The 16,542-nt window shown below is 36.2% G+C and overlaps 1 protein-coding gene across 1 annotated transcript in view; it reads left to right on the top strand.

Annotated features, from left to right (window-relative positions):
- tm9sf3 (transmembrane 9 superfamily member 3) overlaps positions 1 to 11,054 on the top strand; it is a 114,632-nt gene extending 103,578 nt beyond the window's left edge. The window contains exons 14-15 of the mRNA XM_039737321.1: positions 4,044 to 4,120; positions 8,566 to 11,054. Of these exons, the coding sequence (XP_039593255.1) occupies positions 4,044 to 4,120; positions 8,566 to 8,633 (145 nt within the window). The 3' untranslated portion in view covers positions 8,634 to 11,054. The remainder of the gene's footprint in view (positions 1 to 4,043; positions 4,121 to 8,565) is intronic.
- Positions 11,055 to 16,542: the final 5,488 nt, after the last annotated feature.

Below are 16,542 nucleotides of genomic sequence, written 5' to 3'. Positions count from 1 at the left end.
TCTGTGTTATTTAAAGACTAACTATATAATGCACACTGTATGTAGTAGGACTGCGAGAACAAAAATGAAAATTTCAAATGTAAATGAGCTGTTTAGTTAGTGCTGGAATTTCTGCATTGTATTACCACAGACATATCTCATATCATCATTTGAAACCACTTCTCCTGGGACCTCATTTCCAAAACTTTGCGTGATTTTGAGTGTGAAAATACATGTATGGCAAAAAAAAACAAAACAGGAAAATGTATACGGCAAAAAAAAAAAAAATCAGCTTTGTGAAACCTGGTGTACACACATTTCTTTGCAATTTACCCTCTATGAATTGCAGTCATCTTGTAAATATGCGTCCGTGAATGCACCTCAAACCCCACCTGGTTCTACCCAGAAACATCCATGTATGAACCGTGCCAATCAACCTCATACATATGCAGTCACGATACAGCAGTCCTTTATTGGCTGGTAATGCAGCCACATGACGCATGTGATAGTGAGTGATAGAAGTTCTTGTCTCTAAATTAGATCCATGCAAAGAACCTTTATTTGGTGGCCTAAGCATGGGGGTCAGCAACAAGCTCAAAAATATTGAATCACAACATTTTACTGCTTCTGTAAATATCATAAGCTCCAGCCACACCATGCCTTAAAAGAAAAAGGTCCAATCTGTGGCAACAAAGTGGATTGTTAGTCACCAGCAAACACGTCTACACATTCTGATTTCTATCTGCAAATGGTCTCTTTATGCCAGAGCAGTCCTGACCACTGCTGGTTTATCATGGCATTAGAGATAACTTGCATGTTAGTAGAATATAACTTATGGTTAACAAAAGCAGCTTTATTCTCCTTAGGTGCCCTTTATGCAACATGAGTGCAATAAAGTGCTGTAATTACGTTAGGAAAATGGACACTGGTGGAAAATGCCTTTTTATGTTGGTAACATATTACATTTCTGTGCACCCACACTGTATGAAAACTAGATGTAGCACTTTGTCTATTAAAAGCATTTAGCACAGAGAGCATGAAGGAGCGATGCTAGGCTAAGATGTTCCTGACCTGTCTGCCAGTTCCTTGAGAAGTGACAACAGGTAGTCTAAACTGATGAAAAAAACAAAGTTCTTCAGTGTAAATATGCAGCATTGGACCTCTTAAAAAGCACAAAGAGAGGCTCAAAGTAGCTTTATAAATGAGAGCCCTTGTTGGGGGTCCATGATAGCAGTAGGTCAAGCAGGTTAGCCCAGACCTTCCTGTTCTCAGCTATAGATTCCAACTGAGAGATAAAGTCTCTCCAGTGTGCCCTGTTCTGCCACAGGGTCTCCACCAAGTGGGATATGCTCGGAGCTGCTTCAGGCTCCCAGGTCTGTCCATCCTACGCTCTTCAATTTGAATCCAACTTCCAATGAGGTGATCAGTTGACCCTTGTATTCACCTAAAGCTTACACTTTGCATGCTTTTTGTTCTGTATTGTTAGTTAACGTACTAGTTTCTTAGTAGCATTCATTTTAGACGTTTTTTTATGCTGCTTTGAATTATGACATCTGATAAATAAATCATGATAAAGAGTCAGCAGAATTTAAAGATTTCAGTTTCTATTTGCAGAGAACTGCATTCTGCGAAGGCCTGTAGTTTCTAGCATTGCATTCGTATTTAAGCTTCAGTTTTCACAAACAATTTTTAACAAGCTGTGCAAAAGTCATAAGAATTTCATGCTTTACCGATGCACTACAAACAAAAACGTGAAAATATTAATAAAATTAAAAAAGCAAATATTGTACACTGGCACATAACTCTCAGAATTTTTGACATCCTAGTTAGCATGTAGGCTAATCTAAAGACTCCTCTGTATTTGCCTGATAGTGTTGTGGTGTAATTGCCTTGGGCATGTAATACCACACAGGCTACTAGCTTTACACCCAATAATGTAGTCCATTGTCTTCAGGCATTCTGATAAGACATTATCAGATAATGACAGGGTTTTAAATGCAAATAGTTTTTATTCATCCATTATCCAACCCGCTATATCCTAACTACATGGTCACGGGGGTCTGCTGGAGCCAATCCCAGCCAACACAGGGCGCAAGGCAGGAAACAAACCCCGGGCAGGGTGTCAGCCCACCGCAGGGCACACACACACCAGGGACAATTTAGAAACACCAATGCACCTATCCTGCGTTTCTTTGTACTGTGGGAGGAAACCCACGCAGACACAGGGAGAACATGCAAACTCTGGGAAGTGAACCCGGGTCTCCTAACTGCGAGGCAGTAGCGCTACCCACTGTACCACCGTGCCGCCCCTAGTTTTTATTCAAGCAATCCTTTTTCAACAGGCTTTGTTATATTTTAAACGAACTTGAGCCTTGGAAAAAAATAGCATAAATTCTGTTGTAAATTTCTATATATTTTACATAATTTGTTGTAATAAACTGAAATCACTATTTTTTTTACAATCATACTATAAATAGATGGTTTTGGTTGGAATGGGATTAATGTTTTTAAGTTATTAAAATTAATATTTCTCTTTTAAATGAATTAAGCATATATGGCTTTAGCACTCAAAGCTTCTTGGCCTTAAGTACAGTTTTATTTTAGCAGTATTTTTGTATCTTTTACAAAGTAAAACTTGTAATTGAGGACAATGTGAAAAAATAACAGATTAGTCATTACACAAATGTCATTTACTAAGCTTCATTCAATATTATAAATAATCATATGTTGGTGATTCACAAAGAATAAGAACAACATGCTTAAACTGAATATTGTATACTGTGTTTTGAAATGTGTTACACTCATAGGGGTTGATCATTTAAAAGTTTGAATTTACATTAGTATTACTTATAACTGACCTTCAAAGCTTTAAACATAATGGAAAATTAGGTGAAAAAAATCCAAAAACATTTTTCAACTATTTACAAAATGTCAGAAAACACAGCCACCAGATTCAAAATATGAATCCCCATTGCAACTGCAAGCCTAAATTTGCACACAGCTAGGGAAATGTTCCATTGTTTTAAATCAAACAAGGTAAATAGCTCAGTGGCCTATCCATCATTTTTACTTTAATCACTTGGAAAAATATGCAACACAACCTCAAAGCTGTTGTTAGTTACCATTTACCAGCTACCATGACACAGCCAGAACTACATTTAAAATTGACCGGGCAAGTTAATATAGAATTATGAGAAAACATTACAATTTGTACTGACCCTGGGGAATGAATGCTTTAAAAATAATCACACTTCAATTATTTAATTTTGTATTGTGTTACACCATTTACTCTTTATAATCCTTGGTTATGAAATGAGGTGAATTAAAAGGGTGAAGATTAAATACTCTTCAAAGCATTGCATTTCAGAGACATAGCTTGATTTCACAGTAAAAGTCACATTTTACGGGCTGTAGCATGATTTTTATGGCTGTGATTTTCCTAGAACCAAAGTTATGAGGTTCATGTTGCACCTAATGTTCTTCCCCTTTATGTGCATTTCACATAACCTTTGTAAGAGGTTTGCTTCTAATTGATTCTTATCCTGCTCTACTGATAGGGACTATGGTTCAGTTCATTCTGTTTTTTCTGGTTTATTAACTTTTTATGAATATCAGTACTTATGTGGGATTTAACTTTGATACTAATACTGTACGTAAATTAGTGTACCTTGCTGTACTGTTTTTGCTTGCTTTGGAAAGACTTGTTTCTCTCCTCACTCTAATAAAATATACATATATTGATTGGCATTCAAAAAGCTTTTTCCAATCAATGAACAGAATTACAGTTTAATTATAGTTGACAAATGTAAATGTATTCAGCACTGATAGCCGAACCTATCGGCAAAAATAATCAACAAAAAAAAAGTGGAAAAATATGAAGGAGTTTAAGAATTGAGCCTTGACTAAGCAGACAGGTAAGAAAACATGGTTGCATTGTGTATTATCTCCCATTGTCAGGATGTTTCTTAGGTAGCTGCATGTTAATTTTTAAAGACCCTGTCTTTCAACTCTGTACTATCAAAGAGCTGCTCTGTGACCCTGATTATTCAATGATTTCTGTCTAGGATGTATGGCCTATTTCAGACATCCTTCTACTTTGGATACATGGCAGTTTTCAGCACTGCATTGGGTATAATGTGTGGTGAGTATGTTCTTTTAATTTAAAACGGGAAACTTAAATTGTGAATAAAATGGTTTACAACCAGCATGTTGAACTTGTAAGGAAAATGGATTCAGGTTATGATATCACAGTAGGTAACTGTTACCTATATTTTATAGTATGTGCATAGGCCACAATAGAATTTAAAGGTGTAAGCTTAAAATGTATAAACAAGAACACATTATTCTGTAAAGCCAATTGCTTTATTTTCTAATCCATTGTAGTTTGCTTTGTGAGTTATGGCTGTGTGTGTGTGTGTGTGTAGCTTTCATAGCTTTTTTTCAGTCCTTCTGAGCCTAAATTTAAATATAATTATATACATTAATAACGTTTTTCCACATGTATTCTTCATAATCTTTACCATACTTTTAGCTGTAAAACATGCTTGTTGTTTGCCAAGCTCAATATGTGCAGTCTGCATGGTGGCCATACTCGCTCATAATGCGATAATCATATAAATGTAACAATTTTAAAACTTTAAAAACCAATTATGTAGAGAAACCCGGCATTCTGTGGATTGAACCTTCGTTCAAACTCCTATTAACTTGTAGGCAGGAAAAACTGGGGGATGGAGGAACTATTGTTGTTATGTCCCAGATTTTTAAGATTGGTGCCAGAGAATCCTTCAGTACAATATTTTTGACTATTCAGGAGAATAGTGTGACACTAACTGTTGTAAACTGGAAAGCCTGCTGTATAAGAAGCAGTGATGGAAGCACTTGTACTTAGTTTTTTTTTTTTAGATATATTTTTGTCCTTGGATCACCTTTTAAAATTTTTTTTTTTTAATCTTTTTGGCAAAATAAAATTGTTTGAGGATTGTTGCACATTTCATTGCAATTTGAAGCCCCTGCAGTTTTGTTATTCTTTGAAAAACATTTGCTGCTACTGAAAATTTGACAATTTCATGTAAATTAAATGTATATTTCCAGAGTGTGCCTCTGTAAATTTACTTAATTCCTCGGCTATTTTTTATAGACAAACTAGTGGAATGAAATTCTGTTTTAACAAGTTAAAGTTCTTTAGTGTAAATATCAGTACTGGATAATTGAGTGACACCCTTGATTTGCTTTTCAGAAAGGAAGCAGATAACTGGTTGGCTGTTACCAGAGTAAAGAAAACTTTTAAATATTCCATGTGGAGAGTGTAAGGAGTGTGCTTCTGTTTGAATGTTGCCCTCTGGGCTTGCTGGGAGCCCCCGTTGTGTTGCCACATCAGAGTTTACAGTACCTGCTATTAATTTAAGCTTTTCACTTGACAGCCTATGGTAGTGTTGCTGGCTCTAATCCCTCATGCTTTTAATTGCACAGCAGCTCAACATGAAAGAAAGTCAAATTTAGATAGATGTTCTTTTCATGAGCTTTAGTTGTGTAGCTTTTCTATAGGTGCTTCCACAAATTAAAGTAAGTAAGTACAGCTGCATTAAAGACGGTTGTTTCATTTTCTGTGAAGGATGAGAGCTACCTTTTGAAATAACTGTTTGTGGTGATGAGTACTCTTGATCTGTTTACTTGCTTTTGTACACGTGCATGCTTTTGTTTTACAAGGGTTTTGTGTTTCAGGATGTGAATGTGTACACTTGGTGAGAAATAACTTGGCTGGTGATTGCCTGATTTTGTAAATTTATTGTTAGAAAACTTTTGATATTGTAAAATACACAGGATGTATGTTTTGTGACAGAGAGGCAGAAGTGCACAAAAATAGAATTGTTATATAAAGAAAATACAGGGAGATTCACTTGAAAGAGCCCCTGAATATTCTTTTGTAACTTCCGTTAGGATGAAGCAATCTGAACCAAAAAAATACGCTCTATACCTTGACGTATGTGTAGTCGATTGCATTACATGCATTGCTAGAAGTGGTTTTCATTTTCTGAAAGACACATTTCGATGCAGAGCTCCATTTTCCTGAACGTACAAGTGTCTCGTGGGGTAATAGCAGCAATTTCACGTGGATGTTTTGCTTTGAATCTTACACAGTGCGAGGCTTGTTTTCCGTTAGAGTTTACCTTTGAGGTTACCCCAAAGGAAGAAGTCTTGTGGTGTCAGATCTGGTAACCGTGGTGGCCAAAGTGCCTTTGAAATTACCCTGTTGCCAAAGAAGGACTCAGTTTCTGCCATGCTCCTTGCTGATGTGTGACACGTTTCTCCATTTTGCTGGAAGTAACCTTCCGTTAATTCACGATCATCCAGTTTATTCTGACATCGCTTAAATGAATTTGTGACCCACTTGGTTCGCACCATGAAGACGCGCTGATCAGGCGGTATGCACCCAAAAGATGCAAACGGAGCGAGGTTAAATGTCACGACGGCTGTCCAGCGCCTACCTGGGGCATCCCAGCGTGTTTGAAGTTCCGTATGCTGAGGAACATATTGCACATTGTTTCACTCTGATTGCTTCATCCTAGCGAGAGTTATTACAGAATATTCGGCCCTCTTTTGAGTGAATCTCCCTGTACGACATTGGGATGATCAACTTAACCACCCAAAGCAGCAAATAAACTGAGATTAATCAGCAAAGCGTTCAGTCGCACTTTTGGCCCACCTGTGCAAGTTATTGTCCTTGTATGTCAGATTTCTGTCACATTTATCTGCCTTCAGTATCACAAAGCACTCACAGACTCCATTCCTGTATCACCTAGTGCAATATAGGTTTATTGGGTCTATTTTGTCACATGTACAGAGTACAGTGAAATTATTATTGTTACTTATTAACATACATGTCAACACTCTATGGCACCACGATCTGCCCACCTTAACTCAAAACCTCTGTCTTTCTTATCTGAAATAGCTACCATACCTTGAATTTTAATAGACTGTGACATTAAAATGAACTGTTTGGTCCCTGTTTATTGTTGCAGCATGGAAACATTTTGTAGTTAACAGTTCCATTGGGATTTGTTTTGAGAGAAAATGTGTTCGTTTTTTCTGGGGCTAAGAAACCCTTAACATATTTTTTCATATAAATGAATGTTAATTTTGTGTTCACTTTATGAAAATCCACCTTACAAAGGGGTTTTCACGAAAAGATTACATTCACAAAGTGGGGGAAACCAGTACTAATTTACCAACAAAATGAATTTACTAATAAAAGAGATCTCGAAATAAATAATCGTAATAATGATGGTGAAGGACATATATACTCCCTCTTTCTTCCACCAGAGAGGTGAATGCAGGCTCATAGCCAAAAATTAGGCAGTGTGGTTTTGTAGTTAAGGCTTTTGGCCGTGGACTTTAAACACTGAGGTTGCGGGTTCAAATCCCGTTACAGACACTGTGTGACAATGAGCAAGTCGCATCAAATACCTGTACTCCAATTGGAAGAACAAGTCACCTGGGATAAAGGTTTCAGGTATATAAATAAAATGTATTAAACCCCAACCTAGGGCATGTTCTAATTGTACTTAAGAGTTACATGATGGATTATCTATATCCTTGTTCTTATTTTTCTGTTGCTGTATGCATGTGAATTTCCCCTTGGGACTGATAAAAGTTAGTCTAATCTAATGTGTTGAATTACTTTTGCAATAGGGATGCTAGGCTAGAGCTCCTTCTATTGGTATCTAGCATCCTTTGCCCTGAGCGTTCAGTTTCCTTAATGGAGGCACATCCCCAAGAAAAGGGGCAACTTAGTCTTTGATCTGTGCTGCTTTTTGATGACAAGGATGTCTTTATCATCCCGAAAGCCTTCTGTGGCACCTCTTTCTCTAAAGTGGGCCATGTATTTCTGGCACCTGCAGGGTCACCACTGCACAGTCATATTGGAGAATCTTGTACTTGGAGCACATGTCACTTTCTATCTCATTGGCCACTGTTCAGCAGCCTTTTTAGCACATCATTTACAGTAAGAAGGCTTACCATTAGGGGTAGTTGCTGTTCCCTGCTAGCATGACAAAATACTTTGTCTTTGCCAGTGTGAAGTAGTCTTTCTGCCCTAAGGATTTGCTGGTTCTTTTCCACCTTGCCACCTCATTCTCAATTCAACCACCTGTTCACTGGGCCTCATGCACACTACCTAACACCTTTTTCAAAGTCTACATATTCTTAAACCTTTTTCACATCATACTGCAAAAAATTACCCAACTCTGATATATACATCTTTCTACACTTTTCAAATTCTGTGGGTATTTTAAAGGAAAGCCAAAAGGTATTTTTGCATGTTCTTCCTGTCCACATGTTTGTTTGGTCAACTTTAAATAACTACTTTGTGGACCTCTTTCTGACACACCTATAGGTCTTTTGCAAACTGTAACTATAGCTACCATTTGTCAATTGGAAAAATGAACTTATAGTAATGTAAACATCTACTACTCAAATTGAGTGGGCCCTGATTTTTGTTTAGTTCTATTTTTACCTTTCACGTATCCTTCAATAATGTTCATCTTTATTTAATGTGTTTCACGCAACTGGCAATTCTGTTTTTTGCAGGTGCTGTTGGTTACATGGGAACAAGTGCCTTTGTTAGGAAAATATACACAAATGTGAAGATTGACTAGAAGATACAACAGTACTGGGGACTTGGGATCATTGTCTGCTTCTCGCAAGGGGCTGGAACTTGCACAAGTTATTCTGCAAGAAATGTGGCTCTATTACAGGCTGTTGTGTGGACCTCCATGTTGCAGATGGATTACAAGAGACATCTGTATTCATCGATATTAAGTTCTTATTGACTGCTGTCGCCAACGTGTCATGAGCGGATGCTTGTATTATAAACAGTAGGCGTTATTTCAATACATTGCTATCCCCCACCCTCTATCCAAAAAGAGGAAACCCCCAAGCTCATTACTGATGATTAGTGTAGCTCTCTTCAGTGAAGAGGACAAAAAGTTTATTGAAAGCATTTGTTCTGTTATGTAAGAAACTGGGGGAACTTGGTTGCCTGAAGTAGATGATCTGGAGTTCTTCTGGTGTTTTTACTGTGTCCGGTTATCCAGAAAACCACAAATTTTAGTTTTTGTAGCAGTTGTTAATGTGCTTTTTTTAATGTATCAACACTGGGTACTGCTTAAACATGATAGCAACATCCATCTGAGATTATAAAAAGTACTCTGTGCATTTAAGATCGTCCAGCTTTAACTATAACTGGACCAATGCCATTTCTCACTTCTTATTTATGTTCCGATTCATTCTTGTATTGTAGAGCATTTGCTTATTTAAGTTTTTCTATCCATCAGTCCATCCAAAGGCAACTTTAGTGATGGTCCGGGCAGGGGTTTGTGCACTACAGTTTACTGTACAGCTAGAAACAGAGGTAACTGTTAGCTGAATTGTTTTTATTAGAGATTGAAGTGACAAATCATTTTAATGGGATGTCTGGCGTGATCCTCTCTCCAAGTAGTCTTACCTTTATTTTTTATCTTTGGGTTTGAATGAAGGCTTTACTTGACATTGTACGGATATGGGGAAGTGATGTGTATATAACCTGATATTATAATGTAACTTTAGGTGTAGAACCCAGATGTATTTGGATGTACAGATTTATTACAGAGTACTTTTTTCTTAAAAAAGCAAAATATAAGCAAATGTTAATTTTTCTTTCTTTTTTTTTTTTTTTTCCCCTCTTTCCCTAACAAGCTTTTTGACATCTTGCTTGGCATTGCATGATCACTCTACTTCATTATGTATGGGTCATGCATTTTCTTGTTTGTTTCTTTCAATGTCTGAATACGTCAAATGCAACTCTTTTTTTTGGTGTGTGTGTGATGGTTGTTGGGTCTTTTATTTGTCATTTGATACTTTTGTTTCTTCAGTTGATTCCTACTTTTCAAACTCTCCTGTATGTGTTCCCAAGGTGGGGGTTTCTTTAGAAAGTTGCTATGATAATATAAATAAACTTTTCAGGAAAATGTATTCTCGCTGATAGTCAGCGCCTCAGTTCTTTCTGGGAGATGGTCATTTCTGTACTCATTTGCATGTTGTGTCATTTGAATGCAGGGCCAGGTAATGTGGTAACTGCACATTAGAGTTAATCCAAGTGCACATCTCACTAGAGCCATTGTCCTAAGATGACCTATTGTTTCTAAAATAGCTAGTACTGCACCCCATTACTGAGCTCTACTTTTAAAAGATGCGACCTGTACTTTGTGAGTATCCTGTTTTTTGTTGTTCACTCAGAAGCAAGCTCTTTACTGATTTTTGCCAATCTACTGTACAGAGGTTTTCTAAGTCTCTCACCGTCTGATATTGTAATGCCACAAGCTGCTTCTAATTGTCATCATCAACATTGTGATTTAAAAAGATTTTGTATATAAGTAGATTTATCTATACACTCTAAAACATCCCAAACAACTTGTTTTTCTAATACAGGCTAATATCTAATAGTATTTAATGATTAAAAAATAAATCTGATGCTTTGTCTTACAGTACAACTCTGTAAAAAGTCTCAGACTGGTAATAAAGTTTAAGAAGGAAAGGCAAACAAAGAGGACTCTTTTAATGGACCCTGTTTTCGAATTTATTGCAGGTCCAGTGCTTGTCTGCACTTTCACCATAATTACTCTGTTTCTGTCAAAAGTTGATTTTGTCTGCACAATAATAATTTGTTTATGCTGTTATGGAAATGGGGAGAAAAGTAAGTGTGAAAGGTGTGCTAAGAACTATCAAGCCACTTTCAGTTTTGTTTATGTTGCACTTACAGTAGCTTGCATTTGTCTTTTATGTTAACTAAATCACAGACGTTTTGAGTTTTACGTTTTTGTGTGTTTTCCAAAAAAATAAAAAATGTGTTTTTTTTTTCTCATGAAGAAAGGAGGGCAATTCTGTTTTATGTTTTAATGATTATAAGTATGAATGTTACAGTTAGCATATATTGGAAATCATGTATTTTTTGGGGTTGGTACCTGTTTTCTATATTATCAAGAGTTTTGGAAATGCAGTCCACGTCCGTGCAATTTGATTAATAAAACAAACAGAACAATTCTGTTTTTTTTTTTTCTTTTTTCTTTCCAACGTTGTCAAAAACCAGTGGTGACAGCTGAAGTTTTTGGCCTGTGGAAACATTCTGACTTGCTGTATTTTACTAAACTTTTGAGGTTTGGGGTGGATTTTGAGTCTTTGTTCAAGTTTACTGTCTAGTGGAACAGGCTAAATAAATGATTATTGAATGTTGATGCTGGGAGGTTTTCAAGCTGTATCCTGTCAATGTTGCTCAATCACTGTCTTGTAGAATGCCTGCTAGTCTTGAGGTACTTCAGTTAGGAAAACTCTAATCCCTTTCCAGGCACACCATGAAAATAAGACTGCAACATTCAAATTGCACATGAAGCCTCCTGCAATTTTCATTCTTCCATTTTTGATGTATCTATTTCTTTTATACCTTTTATATCCAGCTACCATACAGCAACTTGTTAATATTGACTCTCCTGTGCTGGCAGTCATTCGTCTGTTTCCCATTCCGAATTTGATGTCAAGCATTTCTAGATTCCATCTTGAGTCTTCGTATTTTCCATGTATTTTTCTTGTATAGTATTTGAATTTTTCATTTTGGGATGATTTTTGTTATCTACTTGTTTGCCCTTTAAAGCAACTTGTAATGTGCAGTTGCTTCTAATTAAAAGAAAATAGGTCATGAAGTAGCTGAAGTGATTTTATACACGTTGTTTGCTTCACCATCTTTGAGATCTCTGGTAAATAATGTTCATCCTCTGTGCTCCCTCCACTGGAGACTGTTCATTGGCCAACCTACCACTTCAAACATTTACCATGTAACAACAACAACAACAACATTTATATAGCACATTTTCATACAAACAGTAGCTCAAAGTGCTTTACATATTAAAGAATGGAAAAATGAAAGACACAATCATAAAACAAAATAAATCAACATTAATTAACATCGAATAAGAGTAAGGTTCAATGGCCAGGGGGGACAGAAAAAACAAAAAAAACTCCCGACGGCTGGAGAAAAAATAAAATCTGTAGGGATTCCAGACCATGAGACCGCCCAGTCCCCTCTGGGCATTCTACCTAACATAAATGAAACAGTCCTCTTTGGATTTAGGATTCTCACGGAAGGGCTTGATGATGATGATGGTCACGTAGACTTCTGCCTTTTAATCCGTCCATCATTGTTGGAGCATCATGAAGCTTTGAGTAGGTGCGCCACCACCACAAAGAAACCGGAAAAAGAAACAGAAAAGAGAGTAGGGGTCAGTACAGATTTTAGAGCCACCATGAATAGTTATTTTGAGGAATTGAACATATAGAGTATCAGGATTAAGTTAAATTAATTAAAATGAAGTTATAAAAGGCCATGTTAAAGTAATGTGTTTTCAGCAGTGTTTTAAAGTGCTCTACTGTATCAGCCTGGCGAATTCCTATTGGCAGGCTATTCCAGATTTTAGGTGCATAGCAGCAGAAGGGCCTCACCACTTCTTTTAAGTTTTGTTCTTGGAATTCTAAGGAGACACTCATTTGAGGATCTGAGGTTACGATTTGGAATATAAGGTGTCAGACATTCCGATATATAAGATGGGGCGAGATTATTTAAGGCTTTATAAACCATAAGCAGAATTTTAAAGTCAATTCTGAATGACACAGGTAACCAGTGTAGTGACATTAAAACTGGAGAAATGTGTTCGATTTTCTTTTCCTAGTTAGGATTCTAGCAGCTGCATTCTGCACTAGTTGCAAACGATTTATATCTTTTTGGGTAGTCCTGAGAGGAGTGCGTTACAGTAATCTAGTCGACTGAAAACAAACGCGTGAACTAATTTCTCAGCATCTTTCAGTGATATAAGAGGTCTAACTTTACTTATGTTTCTTAAGTGAAAAATGCTGTCCTAATGATCTGATTAATATGTGATTTAAAATTCAGATTACAGTCAACAATCACCCCTAAGCTTTTTACCTCCGTCTTGACTTTTAATCCTAATGTATCCAGTTTATTTCTAATAGCCTCATTGTATCCATTATTGCTGATCACTAAAATTTCAGTTTTCTCTTTATTTAACTTGAGAAAATTACTATTCATCCATTCTGAGATACAAGTCAGACATTGTGTTAGTGAATCAATAGAATCGGGTCATCAGGTGCTATTGATAAGTACAGCTGTGTGTCATCAGCATAGCTGTGGTAGCTCACGTTGTGCCCTGAGATAATCTGACCTAACGGAAGCATGTAGATTGAGAATAACGGACCCAGGATAGAGCCTTGTGGAACACCATATTGGATATCATGTGTCTTGAGTTGTAATTCCCACAACTAACAAAAATTTTCTCCCTGTCAGGTAGGATTCAAACCAATTTAAGACTGCCAGAGAGGCCCACCCATTGACTAAGGCGATTTCTAAGAATGTTGTGATCAATGGTGTCAAATGCAGCACTCAGATCTAAGAGGATGAGAACAGATAAATGGCCTCTGTCTGCATTTACCCGCAAGTCATTTACTACTTTAACAGTGCAGTTTCTGTGCTGTGATTTGTTCTAAAACCCGACTGAAATTTATCAAGAATAGCATGTTTATTTAGGTGGTCATTTAACTGCATAATGACTGCCTTCTCCAGAACTTTACTTAAGAAAGGCAGGTTAGAGATGGGTCTAAAATTTTCAAGAGCTGAGGGTCAAGATTATGTTTCTTAAGTAGGGGTTTAACTACAGCAGTCTTAAGACAGTCTGGGAAGACCCCAGTATCTAGTGACAATTTACTATGTCAAGAACATTATCAATTAGCACGCCTGATACTTCTTTGAAAAACCTTGTTGGTATCGGGTCAAGGACGAGGTGGAGGGTTTTAATTGAGAGATTATTTTTTTTAAATCAGGTAAATCTATCCTAGTGAAAGAGTTTAATTTGTTTATAACAGGATGCTGGGGTTTAGGAGGATCCTTAGTGTTGGAGGGATATACTATGTTATTTCTAATATCATTCATTTTTTGATTGAAAAATACAGCGACAGCCTCACAGGTTTCACTGGAAGCACTTAGGAGGCATTCCTTTGAGCTACCTGGGTTTAGTAGGCGATCAATTGTAGAAAATAAGACTCTGGGATTACTAGCATTGTTATTTATAATCTTGGAGAAATAGCAGCGTCTCTCAAGACGGACAGTGTTATTGTATTCTGTTATTTTGACTTTTAATATTTCGTGGTGGATAGTAAGTTTAGTCTTCCTCCATTGACGCTCAGCTCTACGGCATGTTCTCTTTAAATCAGACACTCTTTGGGTCTTCCATGGTATAACAATGCTAGAAGATTTTTTCACTGTCTTTTCAGGTGCAACTATGTCAACAGCAGCTCTTACTTTAGAATTAAATCTTTCCACCTTACTATTTACATTATCCTCGCTATTATAGCTGGCACTATAAACGGACTGATTGCTTAAAATGTTTGTAAGTTTTAACGCTGCTGCCGAGTCAAAGAAGCATTTTTAACAATATGCTTCTCATGAGTGTTTTTTATCATTATTTCTATATTAAAAAGTAGAAGAAAATGGTCTGATAGACCAATATCAATGATCTGTTTTATATAAATTTTCAGTCCTTTAGTAATCACTAAGTCTAACGTATGAACGTATGATGTAATCAGTAGGGTGTTATTATCAGTAATATTCTGGAAAGTAAACATTCATCAGTTCAATCCAGGTCCAGATTTTTGTGACAGCTCACATGTTGGTGTATTGTAAGAAAAGGAAAATGCAGACTGGTTAAGTGCATTCAGTATATTTTACCGCATGAGGTAAATCTAATCAGCCAATGTTTCTTAAATATTCTGTGAAATTGGAAGCTTGAAGTGGTCAGTACCCTAGTTAGGTTTGGTGACTTATCGCCTGGGCTGGAATTACTATGTTCTGAGATTCATCTCGTTCTTGTGGTTACTGTTTATGTTTATGGCAGTCTATGTCAATTTCCTTCTTTCATTTCATAGATTGTTATAAATAGGCAGTCCATGGTATGATCAAAAATTGGGTTACAGCACTGATTTTGAAAACGAGTACTTAATTGATATTTCTTTTTTCTCAGTTTTATAACCTTATATTATATATATATATATATATATATATATATATATATATATATATATATATAATATATATTACTTAAACATGTTATTAATATGTTTAGATTTATTGAAGTGTTTTTCAAATCATTTCTTGAAAGTTTGGAGGTGATCGAAAAGTTGTGTTATATGCATATGTTTTTCCAGCTCTTGTTTTAAGAAAAGAATCATCTGACAAAGCTTACTGAAGTTGGTGGAGACCGCTTCAACCAAACAGGTAGTGCTTCTTTTTTTTTGTAGTGTATTTTTTTTTCTTTTCATGTTTCACATAATTTTTAACTTTTATATAAGCTTAATTGTAAAATAACTGAATTGACGTACAGGTGAAAGTAATACAAAAAAATAAATGCTTGACCATTATGTAGATTTGTAGTATACTATAACTTGTAAAATGACATCAAAATGTTAATATAACTCTTATCAGACACACAAAATGCATAAGTCTTTCAATATTATAGAAATGTCAATTTTTTTAAAATGTTAAGTGCAAGAAAGTTTTCATTGCATTTCACATGGCTGTCCTTTCCCATATACTGGATTGGTTTCACATTTAATTCCACCCTATTCACTGCAATATAGATATTCATGGTCCAGATCTATTTAGCTGGTAGCATTTGTTCTCGGCTTTACATGCCCTGCAGACTTTGTGTGTCCTTTTCTTCTCCCTACACAGCTGAAAAAGTATAGTCAGAAAGGCTGCAATATAAACATGGGTGAAGGATTTGACAGAGAAGACATTTGAGTATCAGCTGCTTCAACATACTTTTTTATTTATGCACCTTTGTGTTTCATAATGAATTACTCCCTTACAAGACTGTCTGCATACTTGCACTATACATTGTGTTTCCTGTAAGTCTGAAAATCTGGAGACAAAGGCAGCAGAGACCAAGAAGAGCCAGACACAGGAGCACCATCTGTGAAAACTGCACCCTGTTACATACACACGCAACAAACACACACAATTACAGTGGAGACAGATTTTTTTTTTTATTCCAAATCCGTTAGGAGCTCACAATACATTGCCAAGTTGAACCATATTTTACAAGTTATCTGTGCTTTTTTCAGTACACATAAAATGAAGCTTTTGAGTTATGAGGTTTGGTTATAATATAAACGTGACTAGTCGCACATAGTAAGGTTAAACATTACAGTATTTGACCCAGACCAAACCCTGTGTAAACATGCTAAATGTGTCCTAAACCAATGCTACCCATTCACTTCTCTTTGAACTTACTTTATGTGCTGTTCATGAAGCAGCTTTTTTTTTATATAAAAGAGAAATTGATCTAGGTTATAAACTAGGTTAGTGATGCAGTTCCTGCTACATGGGTTTGCTTACTTCATTGAAGTGAGATGAGCTGAGTAAGCAGATTCCTTCTGAATGTATTTCCTCTTTAGAAATGTAAAAAAAAA

Source organism: Polypterus senegalus, chromosome 1 (genome assembly GCF_016835505.1).
Source record: "Polypterus senegalus isolate Bchr_013 chromosome 1, ASM1683550v1, whole genome shotgun sequence".
Taxonomy (NCBI): domain Eukaryota; kingdom Metazoa; phylum Chordata; class Cladistia; order Polypteriformes; family Polypteridae; genus Polypterus; species Polypterus senegalus.
Note: the sequence above shows the minus strand (reverse complement) of the source record. Positions and strands in the feature narration are given on the sequence as shown.